General features: G+C 38.2%; 1 protein-coding gene across 2 annotated transcripts in view; it reads left to right on the top strand.

The window, feature by feature from the left end:
• NT5DC1 (5'-nucleotidase domain containing 1) overlaps positions 1 to 19,796 on the top strand; it is a 150,351-nt gene that overhangs the window by 104,989 nt on the left and 25,566 nt on the right. For both annotated transcript variants that reach the window (XM_075747942.1, XM_075747943.1), the window contains exon 8: positions 969 to 1,066. In XM_075747942.1, coding sequence (XP_075604057.1) covers positions 969 to 1,066 — 98 coding nt within the window. The remainder of the gene's footprint in view (positions 1 to 968; positions 1,067 to 19,796) is intronic.

A 19,796-nucleotide genomic window follows, 5' to 3' on the forward strand; every position in this document is an offset into this window, starting at 1 on the left:
TAGAGTAGGAATAACTGGCACCTCCAGAAATAGCGCATCTCACAGTAGGACAGGTGGCATGAATGTTCCTCAAGGTTGCCTGGTTTTCTTATTGGCTTTGTAATCTTACTGATTTGCATATAAGTCTCTAAAAAATACCTAATATGAGTAAGTCCCACTTATATACTATGCTCAAATGTACAATCCCATTTAAACTGATGGTATTTCCACAGTTCAGATGTTGGTCTGTATTTTCATGGACCTAATGATCTTTAAAAATATCTGAATTTAGTGGTGTGATTCAGCTGGCAGATTAAGACTCGTACTCGGTCGGTGTTTATTTGTAAGCCACATGTCTAACCTCCCGGTAGCCAGCGGGGATTTAGTAGAGCAGCCAGTGGAGTCTGAAGGAAGAGTCAGCTAACAAAATGGCATTTCAACTTTAGGGTATGTGAAATAACCTTTTAAGACTTAATTGGCTGTACTAATTACATCTGTGTTGACTACAATGGCATCTTAGACACCCATTAGGCCTGTGAATACGTATGATGTGGATACCAACAATATAAGCACCTGCGTTTAAGTGTCTTTAGTCTCAGTTACTTCCTACCCCATCACTTGACTTCATGTATTCTGCTTTATAGACAAAATCCCTTATTTACACTTTTTGATACTTGTCTATGCATATGTTGTCACCTGAGATTAAAATATGTCATCTGTCACATGTTCTCCTGAGATTTAAAAACTCCCTAGGCCAAGGAACATCTTTGTACAAATAATGAGTGGTCCTGAAGGTGCAGCACTGTGGGTTCTCAGCCAGCTGTCTTCTCACTTTTGACAACCTCAGGAAAAGAAAGGCACTAATGACACTGAACAAGCGTCGGAAAAAAAGAAGTGTTTCACTACTTTCTTAAGTCTTGAGGAATATTTAGTGGCATCTTAGCTAATTCATTAGTTTAGCTAATTCAATCATCTCCTTTACTTTCTAGGAATGATTTTGAAGAGTATTTTGACATTGTGATTACAAATGCTTTGAAACCTGGTTTCTTCTCCCATACCCCAAACCAAAGACCTTTTCGAACTCTTGGTAAGTCGCAGTTCTCATCTGCTTACCTCTATCCATTGGAAAAAGAAGAAAAAAAAAAAGAAAAAAGTGAGAGGACTGGACAACATATTTTGAAAATCTAGCATTGGGGGAAAATAGACTCTACATAAGACTCTTCCAGAGATATAGAGATATTAGTAAAAAATTCTCTTAAGACTGAGGAGCGCTGAGAAATTAAGAATTACAGTGCTGAGGACAATAAAAAGGCAGAGCTGCATCAGTAATTAAAAATGGTATTGAGACTGATATGGCATCATTAATAAAAAAGTAACAATCCTTTTTCTTTGTTATGCTGACACGGTCATATACAGAAAATGAAATTTAGTTCTGGGAAAAAACATAGCAGAAATATTTCAAGAATTTAAAGGAAATTCATCAACAGTACAAGTAAAATTGCAAGTTTGAAGGAAATTATTTATGATGGAAATCTGACAGTATTAACTGTGTGTACTTTGGCTAAATAATGACAGAGTAGGTGAAAAGGAAGTGCCCCTGTACTCGCTTAATTTAATTAAAACAATCTGAAACATTTGGCAATGTTGTCCCTTAGGTTGTAACAAAAGAGGTTTATAAAAACAGTGTTCATTGAACTACAAATAACAACAGCAACATGGCTGTTTTGTAAATACCCTTATGATTAAGTGCTACCTGAAAACTAATCTTATATCCAAAATAACATGTCAGCATATGTTGAACTGTATTTTAGGATTTTATGACAGGAAAGTCAGCTGTTCCAGCCCAAAGAGAAATTTTGCCTCTGGAACTTTTACAGTAAAACTAAAATGAGCAACAGAAATATATATTGAAACTGCAATTTAATGTTTCACCAATTTATATAGGAAAATAAGTAAGAAATATCTTAAATGTGATTTTTAAAGTATTAGTTCAAAGAGGAAACTGCCAAGTTGACAATCTGAGAAAAAAATAAGCTCAGTAGTGAAATTGAAACTATTTATATGAAATGGGGGGGAAGCAAAAACATAAAGGATGAAAAAGGCTCAGTTCTGGAAGCATTTTATTTAGTTTCATATAATGCAAATTGAAAATAAAACTTAATTCACTTTGGGTATTTTTTAAACAGTCAGATTAGCCTGACTTCCTACGGAAATCCTGCTGTGTCCCTCTGTCAGTAATCCAGCCAGCAACTTTTGAACCTGTTGGCCAGTTTCAGTAAATTTAATAGACAGCCAGAAAGCTCCGAGACATTTCAACAAAATTTTTGTGCAAACCAGGGCAGGACAGAGGGAGAAGACTTGAAATTACCGTCTCCATTGAGAAATATTGTGTAGCATTACCTTAATGACTTTATTAGATTGTAAGTACCAATTTTCATGAAGCTGTTTCTTTCTCATGCGTTCAAACAGGAACAGCATTCCCTGGAGTCCTCTTACTGACTTACTGGTTTTCATTCACTTTATACTTTGGCTTTGCAAAGAGGCTCAAGTGAGGGTTGATCACTCATTGCTGGAATACCTTATTGATACAGAATAAAATGTAGTTTACGTTCTGGAGACCTCACTATTTAAATAGATAAGGGATGCAAATGTAACTAAAGCAATCATCAGATAAGTAATTTACTGAAACTACTAACCCGTGAGTGGATTTTTTTCATATATTTCTATTCAATTGACAGTAAGTGGTTTCTTCTGAAAGACCAACCAGACCATTCAAAGCAAAGAATTATACATATAGGACTGTTTTTTATAGACATGATTTTTTAAGAGAATGTGAAGTTTAAGCCATCAAAATAGGAGCAATTCTATGTGAAAATGTCTGAAATAATTTTTTTTTTTTAATGTATCTTTTGCTGCCCTCTCTCTGTGTTCCTCACAACACATGTACAAGCTTCAGAGCAGGCACTGATCGTTTCACTCAGTCACTGCAGATACCAAGGAACACAGTTCATTTCTTAAACAGCATACAGTGGAACTGGCGGGGGGGTGCTGCTGGTGGTGGTTTTCCAGTTTCCAGAAATTGTTTAAAGCTTTCTTTCATATCAGAACCACTGGAAATTCAAAATTTCAGTTTCTAGTTTCTGTCTTCCTTTTGCCACTATAGATTTCAGGCAGAAGAAGAGTTTAGCCACTGTGCTTCAGACCCTCTCTGCTCTGAGAGCACTAAACATAATACAGCAGGGAGACAAAATTTCTTTATTTTTGCTTTGAAATGGGAAAAAAACTAGAGGTGGACATCATAGTAAATATTTTCTTAATGCACAAAGACTAAACTTTTCTTAGTGTAATTTAGGGAAGAAAGCTCCAGTAAGTGAAACAAAGCTTGTTCCATGAAGAAATTTGTTGCAGAAAATGAACTGAAGTAACTGGTTATCAATCCTATCCATTTCTCCAGGGTTGAGTTTCAGCCATGTTCTTCCATCCATCAGTGGGTCTGAATTACAGTAAACTCCTAATAACATCATATTTCCTTCAATTCCAAGGGAATTGTATTATAAATGGACTTAAAGCACAAAATATGGAATGTAATCTAAATTTCAAATACCCCAAGTGTTACATTGTGTACTGGAGCTAAATTTTATTTATATATAACAGGATTTTTGCTGCAGATTAACTAAGGGAAAGGTTTTGAACTTTACTAAAGAGAAGGATAAATTCTTTTCAGTGAACAATTTCAGAAAGGCCACTGTGTTCAGTAAACATTTGAAGGAGGACAAGAAAGAGGACAAGATGACAAAGAAGACATTGTCTAGAATTATGATATCGGATAACTGCTCTGCAGAAATGTTTTTTCAGTAGACAAGTAATTTTAGAACTAATCCATTTAGAAACCATGAAAAATTATTTTAATTGCACAATTAAAAATGCATCACTGCTTCATTTGAGTTTCAAGACATGCATCATTTAAAGCAACCAAAACACAGTTTGAAATCTTAAAAGATTTGTGCAACTGCTTTTTATTGAACTGGGGCACTGAAAAGCACAGTAATTCATTATTTAATTTGTATAATTTTCTTTCGAAGTACCATTCTGTTAAATGAGGGAACAATTTATACTTTTTTTTCAGGTTTTAGAACAGCTACATTATTCTGGCAAAAAAGTTTTTATAGTTTTATAGTTGCTACATTTGCTTATGTAGCAAAGCAAATGGTTTATGAGAATAGTGCTATAGCAAAAAACTTTACTCCCATAATACAAATACCCCATAATTTACTTGTTATTCACAAGGTTACATTTTATTTTACACTGGGAAAATTTTTAAATGGTTCTTGAAATTACTAATAGTATCTTGAGCTATTGAATCTAAGGATCAGGCCGAAAATGTTTATGTAAATTCTATGTTGAGGATGTAACATTTTCTTTGCTTTCAACCACTACATCCAGCTTAAAATAATGCATCATTCCATGAAAGACTTGAAGGAATATGAATAACACACACAGTTGTGACTCATCTGATAATCTGCAGTACACCAAGATTTCTGTAACATTTGACAACAGAGCTTTCCCTTTATCACATCACTCGTTACTGTATGTCAAATACAGTCAAACTGGCTGCCAGTTCTCACCATTGTCAAATATATTTTTTAGAATGCAAAATTAAAATAGAAATGCTAAAGATGATAACTCTAAATTCCCTTAGAGCCTTCTATAAGTCTGTATGCACAGGGAATTCTCACTTGGTCCTAAATAAGACTTTTATATCTTCTATTTCCAGCTCAAGAACAGTTACTGTCTTTTTTGGTAAACTGAAAATGTGTTGCTGATTGTTCAGTGTCTGTGCAATGCATGTTTAAAAATGTATGTAAATCTTCATATATATGTGTACGTATATGTACAGGCTGAAAACAATCCTATATATGGGGTGCCAGTGGATGTCATATTTCTGTGAGATCGTGTGCCCTTATCCAATGCCCAGAGAAACAAACCCGCTTTCCTTCTTCTGCAGAGAGTCTCAGATTTTCAAAAAGTCCACTTTCAATTGCACTTCCAGGCTGTCTGCCTTACTGCTGCACTTGAATTTCTGTCCAGCTTACGGTGCCTCTGCTACATGATCTAGCCCCCAATTTAGGAAACTCTTTCAGTCCTCCAGTTTTTTACGATTCTCTGGTAACTACCATTTTAACAACTCACTGCAGAAGCTTTTTTCCTCCCTTTTAGTCATTCTTTTCTAGCTTTCTAAAAATACAGGAAAATGCTATAAACTGAAAAGACCAAGTAGAAAAGAAAATAAGGGAACGGGATATAAAATTGCATATTTCTAGGCTGAAGACTGTCATTGATTATTAGACGCTTCAAGACTTCAGAAGGAAGTGGTGATCCCATGTCTGCTATTTAAGTTTTCTTCTGCCGTCTTCTGCGACATCTGGCTTGACTATTTCCAGAGATGGGATACAGAACTGGGTGGAGAATCAGGGCTGATCCTATATAACTATTTTAATGCATTTATATTCTAAGGCCTTTTAGGCCTGAGGAGTGGGATCAGGAAGGGAGTGCCTTCATTTTCCTGGAAGTGAAATGTGTAAGCCATGTAACTTCTTTTTAGGACATTCTTTTTATTTGAGACTTTTGTCTTTACTGCCAGAAGAATACCAAAATACTGCCCAGTAAATTTTTCAAGACCTTTAGTAAAACCGTAGAGTATCTGTTAAAAATGTGGACATTTTTAAACAGAGGATATTGCACCATTAAAAGGGAATATATCCTTTAAATAGTCTTGCATTATTCACTCATTTGAAGAACATAAATGCCATCTCTAGAAAATTCTGATTAAAATTTCAACCAAAACACATTGAATTGAGTCTACAATATAGCTCAGTTGCTATAATTGCTATGTGATAGGTATCTCAGTTGCTACCTCTACAGTGAAGGCTAACTTCACAAGAAATTTTTTTTTCTTTTACATTAGCCTGTGAGGTTAAAACTCAAGAGAGCTTGTCTATTCGTTTTGGCTAAGTCATCTCTTCTTACCAATCTTGGTAAGATCATCAGATCTTCATATTTAAATGTAGATTCAAATTTAAATTTAAAAATAGTTTTAGATTTAGCCTTTAGCTCATCACAGATACGACAGCACATTTCATGCGGAGACTTGATATTTGGTGGAGAGCTCGCTTTCCCAATAGGAACCTGGTCTTTTGCTGCACTTGTGAATCCCTACCCAAATGTAGAGGCTGTGGTCCTCAATCTGCAAAGACTGTCATATTCTTCAGATTTGGTTGGTCCTAAACTCCTCCAGCCACAGGTCATTGCTGGGGTTAAATAGAACTTTTTCTTCCGTTGTTTGACGTGGATCCCTGGTACCTCCTTATCACTGAACACTGAAGCTCGGATGCCTACTGCTCCCTCCATGAACAGCAGAGGAGATGGGAGGAAGGAAAATCTCCTGACCTAAATGCAGAGGTGTGCAAGCTCATGTGTGTGAGACAAAGATGAATCAGAGAGGGGCTGGGGGAGCCAGGTGATGGGAAGGGAGAGCACAGGAGGAGGCAGAGTAAGGGCAGAGCAGCACACGTAAACACAAAAAGGAGAGGAATTTCACTCTGATGGGGTTTTCTCAATTTCAAGTCTTTGCTTTTTGACTTCTACCATTGGCTCAAAGAGGACTTCTGAAATAAGTCTAATATGTCAGATAGCTTAAGCTGATTTATACATGTACTACGTGGATTTGTGTTTCCAGCTTGCTCTCCGGCCACAGCAGGGGCTGCAGCACTGCCCTTTGTGGAGGCTCTCTGGGCTCAGGAAACATTCTGGGGGGAGACCATAAAAGGCCTCTTTTCCTGCTTCTCAGAAGACACGAGCAGAATAATACCACCATTGGCAAAGGACACCTGTGTAATTTGCTCTTCCGATGACTCCGGGTGTTCCTTTATTTACTGCAGCTGTGCAAGCTGCCGTTCTTCTGGAGACAGTGCCTCTTCATATCAGCCTGTCTGGAAATATTCTATAACACGAGGCCACATAAAAATGTATATTTGCTGAGAGCTTGTGACGGAGTGGCATATAAAGGCTGCGCTGGCTGAGGCCTGCATTATTCAGGAGGAATAAAGTTCATAAATGTTTCCATATGTCTTCTGAAGTTACTGTCTTTATATTGTTATAACATCCCACAGTACCATATAGTCTGTGAAAGCAATGCAATTATTTTCAAGGAAATCTTGGTTAGCAATTCTGTATAGTCTATTGGCACTATTTTTCATGTATTTTTTTGCTATTTAGGAAAGGAAAACGAAGGTTATAACTAATAAATAATCATATTTTGTACTCTAATTTTCAAAACTAAGTCTTTTTGTAGCTCATGAGATCATGATGTTGCGATCCAGGGTCTCCTAACTCTCTGATATCAAAAACAGGTTCTGTATCTAGCTTGCAATAGGAGGTATACTGTTTTAAGGGACAAAGTATGAGAAATAATTCCCTGCTTTTATCTCAACTAGGGATTTTCAGTTTATCCATCATGTCTGGACACCCTCTTCAGCAGCATGGTCAATGCCCGATTCCACTTTCTGAAAAGCGGTGTAGGAAAGGCCAGTAGGGCTGACAGTGGGATGCACATTAAACTTAATCTCATATAACAGTGTTTGTTTTCATGCAGATATTCATCATCCACTGAAGGAGCTCGGAGGGTATTTCGAAAAATCTACAATGTCAGGCTCCTTGGTCAAATGTTTCACCTCTATCGTTTGTTTAAATGATCTTAGTCTAAAACTATTCCCTTCTGTGTACTGCGTTTGCACAGATTTCAGCCACTCAACGGATTTTTTTTCTGACAATGTAAACAACTCTCTCAGGGACTTCTGGTTTCCCAGTATTATTTATGTACTGTAGAGAAACATTTAAAAAAAATCAGTGTATGTTATCTAGTAATCAAAGGGATTTACCAATTAGTCTTTTTAAAGTTTGCTAGATAGTACCCGTGTGTAGTTTGAAATCAACAGTTTGGGAATCATTTCGAATAGAGAGGTGATCATTTCCTGTCTTGTCATCAACATTTGTAATTAAGCCATGTGATAGGTAAGATGGGAGACTGTAAGGGAGATGTTAAGGACATCTTTTCTAACAGTTAAATTTTATTTCATGTTTGCTAAACATAGTCTTAGTTGACAATAACAGTCTGGATTTTGTTTTTACATGTTCAGTACAATGGTCTATGTGAAAGCATTTAAAACAGATGCAAAAATCAAAATAAAGTTGGGCCAGTGCATACCCAGATCCTTTTGCAGAGTAGATTGCTAGTCACAGACACAATACATTTTTAACAGTGGATAGCAAAATGTTGGCATAAAGCTTCATTTTCTTCTGATAGTTTTCAAAGTCCTTGGCTACAATATTTGATGGTCCTTGCCTCATAAAACCAGTGGTTTTTACTGCAGAGATACGGAATTAGAAATGGAGGAAGTACATTTTTATTACTAACTGGCAGTGTATCACCTATATCCCTTTTGTAAAATAATGCAAGGGGCCACTCTGCAGTTTGCACTGATGGTACATGTATCTGCCTGTACAACAGCATAGTTAAGCTGGTGTAATTTCTGTAAGTTGCCACTCTGCAGTAGCCAGGCTGTGTGGTAGCCAAAGAATAAGCAAGCCAAACTTTCCCTTACAATATGTCCTTTCAGGCAATCAGACCAGAGAGGCCATTCCGTTTTCCTAGGGAGAGGAATGGAAAGTTCTTCTTTTGTTCTGTTTTTCTTGGAATGGGCTTTGCTGGTATTTTCTTCAGAAGTGTTGGGAGGCCAGATTCTCATTACATTGTTTAGACATATTCTTGCCAATGACTGGTCTCACTTGGGCATTTTACAGCACATCAGAAGCTAGAGCTACCAGGACACGGGCTAATTCTTTAACTTTTAGTCTGCTTTCCTAAACATTGAGGCTTATGCAATCACATGTCATGTGTGAGTAGGAATTTCTGCCCATCCCCTACTGCAAATCTCTATCAGTAATGCAATTTCAACCACATTTGAGTGTGGTCTAGTATTCCCAGAGATCTTACAGCCTCTACAGGCTGGAGAGGAAAAAATGGATCTGTCACTGCCAACTCAGAGAAAGGCTGCAGTGTAAATTTACCCCTGATTTGATACCAGAGTATCCAGCCAGGAGAGCCTGGCCACAGATGACCCAGCTACTGGAAGAGCATCCATGAGACTTTGCACCCTATTAAGCATTCACTGAATCCAACTGCAAGACACAACTTCATAGGAAGATAGGCCCCATTATTTCCACTGTTGATAATAACCAACTCCTTGTTTATTACAATAAAAATAGAAAAAAATATTATATAGTCTTTGAAGTATGGCGCCTCTTTGTTTCTGAGTATCAAGATGAATGCTGAATTATGGATGCATTCTCCGATGTCTATCCTTCTTTAAAAGAAAAAACTAAAGTAAATGTGTTGAGCCAAGTTCTTTATATGTTTGCATAATGTTCAAAGTACCTCAGAGGATAAAAGGAATAAGAAGTTATTCATTCAAAACTCAAAACAGTGAAAAACTGCAAAGTGCTTCTGCATAAAGACAGCAGGGGTTGCTTCAGCTGATTACCTTTGATATTAAATACCATGTTAGGCACAAAGCTGATAAGAATATTACAGAAAGCTAGTTCAAAGAAAGCTAAAGCTACTGCTTTCAAAAGCATAATATCAACAATATTCCTTTTGTTAAAACTGGAAAACATGTTTAGCATAATTGCCAAGTACTCTAAAAACAGAATTCTTTGTGTATGGGAAGTGTATTTTCTTTTTCAAAAGGAGTTACAGTAACTAACACTGCTGCAAAATCGTAGTTATTGATTATATTACATTATATTCAAGGCCTGGATAAAACTCAAACCCCAATTCTTTAAGGTATTGTGCAAGCACATGATAAGAGTCAGTCTCTTCAAGGAGCCCACAGGCCGACCAGATAAACAAATGGTAGAAAAACCAAAGCACTGGCTTTTCTGTTAGAGCCAAGGAACCAAGACATTGAATGACTTACCCATAATCATATCTCTGGCAGATCTGAATATTTAGCTAAGATTTCTAATGTCCTAATCCAGAAACAGTGAAGAACTGTAAACTAGGTTTGCATAAGGACTCCATGAGAGTCTTGACTGTGAAAATCCTTTGGGGGAAATTAAGATAACATACTTGCAATTAATTCTGCTGGATTTACTTTTTATGGTTCAGTGATATATCCTTTGTAAGTTCAATGACTTGGACCTACGAACTTAATGTGTTCTATACTGAAATTACTCAAATCAATCAATAATTATTCAGTAATTATTTCCAATTATTGAAAGCAATAAGCTAGAGGAGTTGTTTGTTTTGGAAGACAGTTCCATACCAATGATTTCTTAAAATTGATTAGTGGTAATCAAGTCATGTTTATGTTTAATTTTAATGGAAGAAACTTTCTTCATAGGGAAGCGTGTCAAATGCCTTCTTAATATCATGAGTTAAGTTTTCCAAGCCTGTGTGCTAAGAACAAGTTTATCAAATAGCCTATTTCTGTGAAATAGGTTGCAAAATCTGTAAGTCATGATGATGCTTTAAATATGGTTCCCAAAGAGGTGACATCAGGATTTAAAAGCAACAGTTGTTTTAACAACAACAGTTAGTAACTATATAAACTGTGAACAGAGTGAGTTAAATATAGCAGCTATATATAACTGCATTTAAACACATACATTATGTGATTGGGAGATCATTAAAAGTCAGGATCTATAGAATATCCTCAGTCATAGTTTTGTGATCACCTTCTGGTGTTGCTATTTTATTTTCTTTTATTTCAGGATATTAGCAGAGAGTGGCACCATGATACAGTCTGATCTGGATTGTACCTGCAGTACCAGAGAGATAAGGCACGAAAGCTCCCACACTTAGGAAGCCAAATTCTTCCAAAAAATGCATCTTGTTCTTATAGCAGAATGAGCTGCTAAGGGCCTGTCAGCCCCATCCTCTCTCTGTAGTGAGTCCCCACAGAACGTGAATTGCCATATCCTAGTCTGTGTTTTCAAAACCAAAGCCAAAATATCTAAATGACCAGTTTGTATTCCAGACAAAACTGTTCAGCAAACAGACTTGTGTCCTCCAACACATGAAAAGATTATTAAGAGGAGATGATTTTTTCCTCCATAGTTTCCGAGAAAAGACAGCCAAATGCTACGCAAGATTCAGAAGCAAAGCAGGCAGCACTCAACGTAGATCGCATTTATAGTGTGATAATACTCTAACAATGTGTGAGACTGAAAAATGATTGGGATTTACAGAAGATTTAGCACTGAATGTGAAGAGACCCAATTCTATGTGGAAGACAAAAGCAAATGCACGTCTTCCATACATGAGCAAGACTTGCAATACTAGCTCTCGTTGCAGCATTAGTAGGACCCGTTCTGAAATAATTCCTTCAGTTCTCATGTTTTTCCTTCTATAGAAATGCTGAAAGCTTGAAAGGGTTGGCTAAGCAATTGCATCTGAGGGACATGTAAGCTCACACAATGTAATTTATTGAAGAGAACATTAAGATGTAGTCTTAATGATCAAGTAGTTTGTGGCTCCTTTACATTGGATATGTGGGAGTTCAGACTAGTATAACATAATACCTGAAGAATGTCTAGCAATTATTTATACAGATAATTCAATATCCAGAATTCTAGACTAGAAGTTGTTTTTAATATTGCTTCTGGTTACATGAACTACTTTTCACCTTCATTCTATTTCCCAGCACACATAAGAGTGTCCACCCGTGACTGGGGGGAAGAGCTAAATTGGAAATGTTAAAAGACAGAAAGGAACACTAGGGAAACAAACCATGTGCAAGTCAGCAGCAGTTTTGGCATTAAGAGAATGCATATTTCCTTTTGATCTGTTTTGTGCATTTTAATATAAGGTGGTTAAATAGATACAGGCCAGGTTGGATGGGGCTTTGAGCAACCTGGTCTAGTGGAAGGATTTCCTGCCCATGCCAGGGTGGGGGGGGGTTGGAACTAGATGATATTTAAGGTCTCTTCCAACCCAAACCATTCTGTGACAATTCTGTGATTTTATTTTGTCCATGGAATAATAAAGGTCCCATTGGAAAACTTATTAACTCATGCAGATCATTACCAGACTCTCCTGCTGTTTGTAAGATGTTACACCCTTGGTAGCTTAGTTCAAAATCTGACTTCTCTTCTTGCCAAACCTGTATCAGAGAAATGGATAGTTTTCAGAAGCTATTTTTTTACATTGAGTTGCAAGCCTCTACCTTATACAAAAATTGTCTCACAGCTACATGGTAAAGGTGATACCACATGTCAAAAATCACAGAGGTCTATTTTGAAATAAATAAGTACCAGGAATAGATACAGAAACCACAGTGTATAGAAAATTCTCTGGCTATCTATCATTTGGTATTACTCAGATGACTCCCATTATAGGCAATGAAGAGCTAGCCAACACGGTCAGTGGAGGGCTGTGCAGTTGCCCAAATGGCAGTGCCCACGGTGTACTCTACAGAATACATTGGCCCCATTGACTCACCACTGCAATCTGCAGTGGCTGTGCTTCCTACTATGGAGCCTTTACATTATGTTTCTGCATCTGGGGCTGAATCCCAGCCATGGTGCATTCATTGCCTAATTATAGGCCTCCAGTGCTAATCAAGAGCCCCAGGGAACCCAAACACAGGTCTAGCAGAAGTGGCACAGGACTTATCGAAGACCCGTGCCTTCCCAGTTTACAACTGGACTAAAGTGCTGGAGGACCTTAGGGCATCTCAAATGTATCTAGGCACCAGTGTATTAGCAAGTGAATAGAACCAGGCTACTTGCTGAGTCGAAAGCTGTGATCAGTGCAGGTCTACTCCTATACCTACAGGATGGATCAATACAAGTTTGTAAACTTTACCACACCACTAAGACTCAATGCAAACCTGTGTGAATTAGGTTGGTTTAGTTTAAACTTCACATTTTAGTTCTTAAACAGCTGTCAAAATCCACAAGGAATTTCTGGAAGAAAGAAGGGTTACCTACGTCATGGGGGGGACTTATCAGTATGACTTTGCAGAGAAAAATCATTCTTTGCATAGATCACACGTGTAAGCAATATGTGATGGAAATGGGGGGGGGTGTGTGTTGTTAATCTTTCTTCTTTGTTTAATTGGCTTCTTCTGAGGGATTCAAAAATAAGTAGATGATTAGACAGAGAACTTCATAAAGAGTTACCTTGTGATTTGTTTTTTAATTAATTTGGAAATTGGGACTGAGGCAGTTTGTAGTAGAGCAAAAAAGGAGAGTTGTGTATGGTACATTCCTGGCAGAACGAGGGCTGGCAACCATTGCAGAAAGCTTCCCTTCAGCATAGTTTCCATGAATCTGTAAGTGCTGGTTTTCATTAAGGAGCTTTAGAGTTCTCTTGTGTGTTCTTCCAAAATGTCAAGCTTTTATTAAGGTTAGTCTGTAGAATTGTTTTTCGCAGAAAACATGTGTTGATTTTTGTACCACAGGCATCAGATCTGCTATTGGAAGCAAGTAGTGAAAGGAGCTGGTTAGGAAGCCCAAGAAATGAGCGGAGAACACGAGGAGGAATCATGACCAAAGCCTGGGCCGAGATCCGGTTCACTTTGATATGACAGTGAATCTCTGCCTCGGTTTCCCAGTTTCTAAATACCAAGGTTTACCTAGTTTACAAAGCACTCGGGAGAACTGCAAAGCAGTAAGTGGCAAAGGAGAGCTGCAACAAATAGCAGGTGTGGATTTATTGCGCATGGGGGAAATCGCAGGTGGTTAGAGAGTTACCTAGTTCAGGAGCAGCTCTTCCTCTCCCACTCAATAAAGGGAAATAAAAGGTGAGAGAACACAAAACATTTCTTGGCTGGCAAGCAGTTGTGGGACATTGCATTGTTTAGATGAGTAGCAAGTCCTCTGCAGCTGATGTTCAGAAGGGAATTACTTCTTACAACCTGAAGGCTCAGGAAAACATAAAAGTGACGCACCATCTTCTTCCTCACTTCCTTTGTTCTTCAGTCTTTCTTTATTATTCACATAGGACTCCAGATGTCTTAAACTTCAACATGTATGTTGCATGTTTTTCTAGGTAGAGTTAGTGACCCCAGGACTTCTCTTCATTAGTAAACACATTCATCCTAATCTGATTCTTATCTGCTGTGAAACCACTTTATATATTATTACTGTCCACAGATCCCAGGTGTCTCTGTGATACTGCCAGAGCCTTCCAAGATTATTTTTTCTGGAACAATAGTGGCAAGAGATTTTATCTGTGAAATTCCTGCACGTGGAGATCTGGCACAATGCTCTTGGTTCTCAGAAACAAGGTAAAGTGCATTTTCATATAAAGACTAAGTGGTTTTGCAAACCACACAAAATGCACAGATAAGGCACTGGAAAAGTATTATAGGAAGTGTCATGGGGATCATTTCTCTTTTACTTCTTCAAAAAACTCATTACTACAAAGCTTTCATGTTGGTCTTCCCATCAAAGAGTAACTAAACGTACTTTGCCAGAGAGGAATAGTTTCCATTTTTCCTTGCCATCTCCAGCCCGGCTACATTGTTCTGAGATTTACAGTGACTGTTTCACACATAAAAACTTTTCCTCTTTGTTAGAAAATTAATTTCTTAATATTTTTCTAATATATCTCAACAGATCTAATAGGAACAGGATTTCTTGTTCTTTTTCAATCTGGTGTTCCCTGACATGCCTGGCCCCATAGCAGTCTTAGAAAGCATCTGAAGTCTCTGCCAGTTATTCTAACCCTGTCATGTTCTTTGTCCCTCCTTTGAATTTATCCATGACTGTTGTCCACAGGGCCATGACATTGTCCCCAGACCTCAAGAATGAACTTGCCATCACCTCTCTGTCTTCTGTCACACGCACACGCCTTGTCCTTCCCTTCTGCTTCCCATCTGCCACAGATTGTAAATCTCAACAGGGAGCTTGGTGGGCACACCCTATGTAGCCAGGAGTTGCAAAGGGGCAGAAGAGGCACAAAGCAATGGAAAGAAGATGAAAATATGTCTTAGTTTCTCTGGACCCCAGGAGAAGTTTTCCCTCTGTCATCTCTGCATTCATGGCCTGAGCAACATCACAGAGCAATTATTTGTTCTTTTATACAGTCTACATAAATCCAGTTCTACATCTCTCATCTTCATCTCACTTTGCCCTCCTGAGCCACTTAAATGGCTGTTGTTGTCACTGTACCAAAATATTTCATGAACCTTAACATATTTACACTCATAGGACTTCTGATATATGGGAGCTTTAACACTTCTATTTACATACAAAGCACCCAAGGTCAAGTAGGAAATCTATGGCAGAACTGGTGACTTTCTATCCCAAAAGCCAAATTAATCCAGATTAAACCATGGGTGCAGTGTCCTCCCCTCATGCAGCTGACTATGATCCCCCAAACGCTAACCGCATTAGGATGCTTATTCCCTGCTGCACCCCAAGGATGAGCACTCTTCCCAAGGACGAGCACCCTTCCCAAGGACATCCTCAGGCACAGCTCCGCCACACCTCTCAGCAAGGCACGCGCTTGAGGAGCCAGCTGCGGCTTGGCCATCCTGCTCCCCAGCTGGCCCCAACTCCAGCACACCCATGGTCTGGGGAGGCTTCCTAGTTTACGTTCTCCTCTTTCTCCTGTTTAGCTATAACTTGTAGCACCACGTAATTACTCAGCAGCACAACTCCAAACAAATTGCCTTCTTCAGCACTTTCTGTGATGGACCCTAATGTGCACATTGCTCATGGCAAGGGAGCACTGCACAACCCCAAATTTTTTTAACAGTTGTTTGTTTTTCCTAGAAGGGATAGTAATAATATGAAATGCAGTATGATTTTTAAGTGTGTAATGTAATGCTTCTCTTCTACCATGTGATAAAAAGAAGTCTTAGGTCAACAGGAGCCACAACCCCTCTCTCAGTAGTCTCAGATGTTAGCTTTTATTTCCAGGAAAAATTGCTTATTCTAAGGCATCCAGTTTTGTTTAAAAATATTGGGAATGAGCATACTTTACAACTTCTAAAGAGCAGGATACTGTGAAGCACTGAGAGAATAAGTTATTTTCAAGTTGTCTCTATTTTTATTTTTTTAAGAAATTTCCCCTTTTCAGGCAGGAAAAAAAAACATGTTTGAGTTTTTCAATATCCACACAGCAGCAGGGAGATGCCTGGGCTCCAGTGGCTGGGCACCTGCATTCTCCAGGAGTGCTCTTGCCGCTGCTTGCTGAGCTTGCCAGGCTTGGCAGCAGCACTGGGATAAGGAAACTGTTATGAGTTCTTCTTTTTTAATTATTGAGTCAGAGAGACAGTCTGAGCAAGGTTTTAATAGCCGCTATCTGCAGCTACGGAATGCTTGTACAGTTATTAACAGGCAGAAGGCATGGTGGAATTATTTATTTATTTATTTATAATTCCCAAATTTCATTTTTTTACCTGTGGAACCTTGAATCTTAAGTTAGTCTTTAAAGGTTGATGTAAAACTACCCCCTTCACAGGCAGCCGATACTTGGAAAGCTGAAATTTCAGACAGAATTAATCAATAAAATTAAAGTAGGGATTTAAGATAGTGTAGTAAGTTAAGAAAAAAGAATGGAGCTTTCTTATAAATCATAACTCAATTTGGCTATATAAATAGTTTTCACATAAAAGTTAATGAAAATATCTATTGTGTATTCCAGACAAATGAATATATGCAATAACTATCCATGTTCATGTCTACTTCACAATTATTATGCCCTTTGAAATAACATATTTTAGGGAACTGAAGAAATAAAAAAAAAGGCTCCATGCAGCAGGGTGCATTGCTTTATGAAGATATGGTTGTTTAGAATCAAATTGTCTATTCAGTTTATGTAGTATAGTTTATACCTGAAGTATTAAGATGTAGGGGACAAAATTCTCAGTCTTTCTGTAACTGAGGATTAAAGAACTTTTGTTCTTTTTTTTTTGTTGTTCCTTTTTTTAATGTGTGAGGCCAAAGTAAATGATGGCAGGAAGTTTTTCCCCACCACACTGCAGTGTCGATTTTCAGTGTGGAAGAGTACAGTCCAAGAGCAAATTCCAATATGCCTTATTTCAGTAGGTATTACTAGAGAGACTTAGAGACTTAGAATAAGCTGTAAGATTATAGTCTGCACAGTGCAAATAAGATGCTTTGTGGCTCTCAATTTTATTTTAATTATGAAAATTGAGACATTTTTTCTGAAGTCACAGGTTAGGTCAGAACTGACTGGAATCATAGAATCATTTTGGGTGGAAAACACCTTTAAGATCATCAAGTCCAACCATTAACCTAGCACTGCCAAGTCCAACCACTAAACCATGTCTCTCTAAGCACCGCGTCTACACATCTTTTAAATACCTCCAAGGATGGCAACTCAACTACATCCGTGGGCAGCCTGTTCCAGTGATTGATAACCCTTCATGTGAAGAATTTTTTCCTAATACCCAATCTAAACCTCCTCTGGCACAACTTGAGGCCATTTCCTCTTGTCCCATCACTTGTTACTTGGGAGAAGAGACCAACATCCACCTCATTACAACCTCCTTTCAGGCAATTGTAGAGAGCGATCAGGTCTCCCCTCAGCCTCCTTTTCTCCAGACTATACAACCCCAGTTCCCTCAGCCGCTCCTCATAGGACTTGTGCTCCAGACCCTTCACCAGCTCATTGCCCTTCTCTGGACACGCTCCAGCACCTCCATGTCCTTCTTGTAGTGAGGGGCCCAAAACTGAACACAGTACTCGAGGTGTGGCCTCACCAGTGCCGAGTACAGGGGGACGATCACTTCCCTAGTCCTGCTGGCCACACTATTGCTGATACAAGCCAGGATGCTGTTGGCCTTCTTGGCCACCTGGGCACACTGCTGGCTCATGTTCAGCCAGCTGTTGACCAATACCCCCAGGTCCTTTTCCGCCAGGCAGCTTTCCAGCCACTCTTCCCCAAGCCTGTAGCGTTGCATGAGGTTGTTGTGACCCAAGAGCAGGACCCAGCACTAAACTGTGTTGAACTTCATCAGTTGGCCTCAGCCCATCGATCCAGCCTGTCCAGATCCCTCTGCAGAGCCTTCCTACCCTCAAGTGGACTAGTGGCCCTCATCTCATCTTCTGTGCTTCCCTCTATCTTCTGCTTCCATCCACTCTTCAAATTTTTGTGCAGCAGTGAAGCACTTTCCCTAGTGAGAAAGGTTATAGGTAGTTGCTTGAACTGAAGTGCATATTCCTGAAAAGACTATGATGTGAGTTTTTTCCCCAATTACCATACCTCTCCTAACTTACTTGAATTCAAAATGCTGTCTGGAAAAGCTTGTCTCTCTCCATAATTATCTAGGGATGTCTAGGATAACTGTGTTGTTAATATTGACAGGGTTATTTGGATATTTGGATATTGGGACTTCCTCATTTATAAGGCTCTGGACCTTCTTACAAAACTAAAGAAGTCCAGAATAAAACTGTTGTGTGAAGGGAATTTGTTTCTTTTCTTGCCATTTTGTACCTCTGAAAAGGTACAAAAAAAATAAAAACCAAACCAAACTTACAAAATATGTGCAAGGAAGAAATGAAATTCTATATTTATGTCCTTCTTACCCTTCCAAAATAGAAGTTCTCTGAGTTATAAATACAATTAAATAAAACTATGGAAAAAGCTTCATCAAATCTGCGCATGGACTACATTTAAAAATGAACTTGCAATTGAATCATTTCCCAAAAAGTGATTTTCTTTTTCCAAGGAAAAAAGGCCCTGCTTGTATTTCATCATATCAATGTTTTAAATAGAAACACTTTGTTCATTAACCAGACTGTTCCTGGGAAGCTGTAAAGTTAATGCTTTGACAGATTTGAAAACAAATTACTAAATCTGTAGTGAGCTGTTATTTTCAGCTCCTGTAACACAGTAATCAAAACTTCCTGAAGAAACTTACTTGCTGACTTCTCTAAAGGAAATATTGATTTTCTTACAAAGAAGTAAAACTTCAATCTTGTTGCTACATAGCCTGTTGCTTGGCACAATTAAGCAGTAAGGCAGATTTTGATAAAAAGTACAAAAGTTTTAGAAAAACTAAAAATGTAACACCTATTATTATTATTATTTATTTCTCTTCTCTAAGGAGTCTGTGATTCTTATATGCCCAGGGCAATTTGAAAGTACACTATCTTGTACTTTGGTCTTATCAGGCCTTATAAATGAGCGAAAGAACAGAAGTTCATTGTGAGAAAAGGAATAGTTAGTGATTGGATAAGTAGCACTTGTGAATATTATGAAATAGTTCCCTTTTTTTCACAGAACAGTATCTGTATTTTTCTCTCAGCTTTATCTATTCTTTTGGAATATTGCTAGCTTTTAGTAGTACCTGTTATTTAATCCTTCATATGAATGAGCACATATATGTTGGGATTGCTAAGCATAAGAAAGATGTATCACTGCCTATGTAAAATTAAAACTCATGTTCCAGTTTTTAAAAGTGAATTTTTACTTTGATTAGTTCAGCCTTAGTCTCACCAGTCATAAGCTACCCCAAAGAAGGCAGAATGATTCAAGGGCAGGAAGGGGAGCTGATCTTCACAATTTTTCTGAAAAACATCAGATTGGACAGCCAAAAATGGAGACGGCCAAAATCACTATTCACTTTGGGAAGCCTTAACCTTTCATTTCAAGGCATCATGCTAAGGGACTAATTTGTTCCTTATCACTTCCCAGCAGTCATCCAGTCAGACAGGAGACTGGGAAGCGCTGGTGCATGTGCCAGGTCAATGGATTTCACAGCTGCTTCCAGGGCACA

Source organism: Balearica regulorum, chromosome 3 (assembly GCF_011004875.1).
Source record: "Balearica regulorum gibbericeps isolate bBalReg1 chromosome 3, bBalReg1.pri, whole genome shotgun sequence".
NCBI lineage: Eukaryota > Metazoa > Chordata > Aves > Gruiformes > Gruidae > Balearica > Balearica regulorum.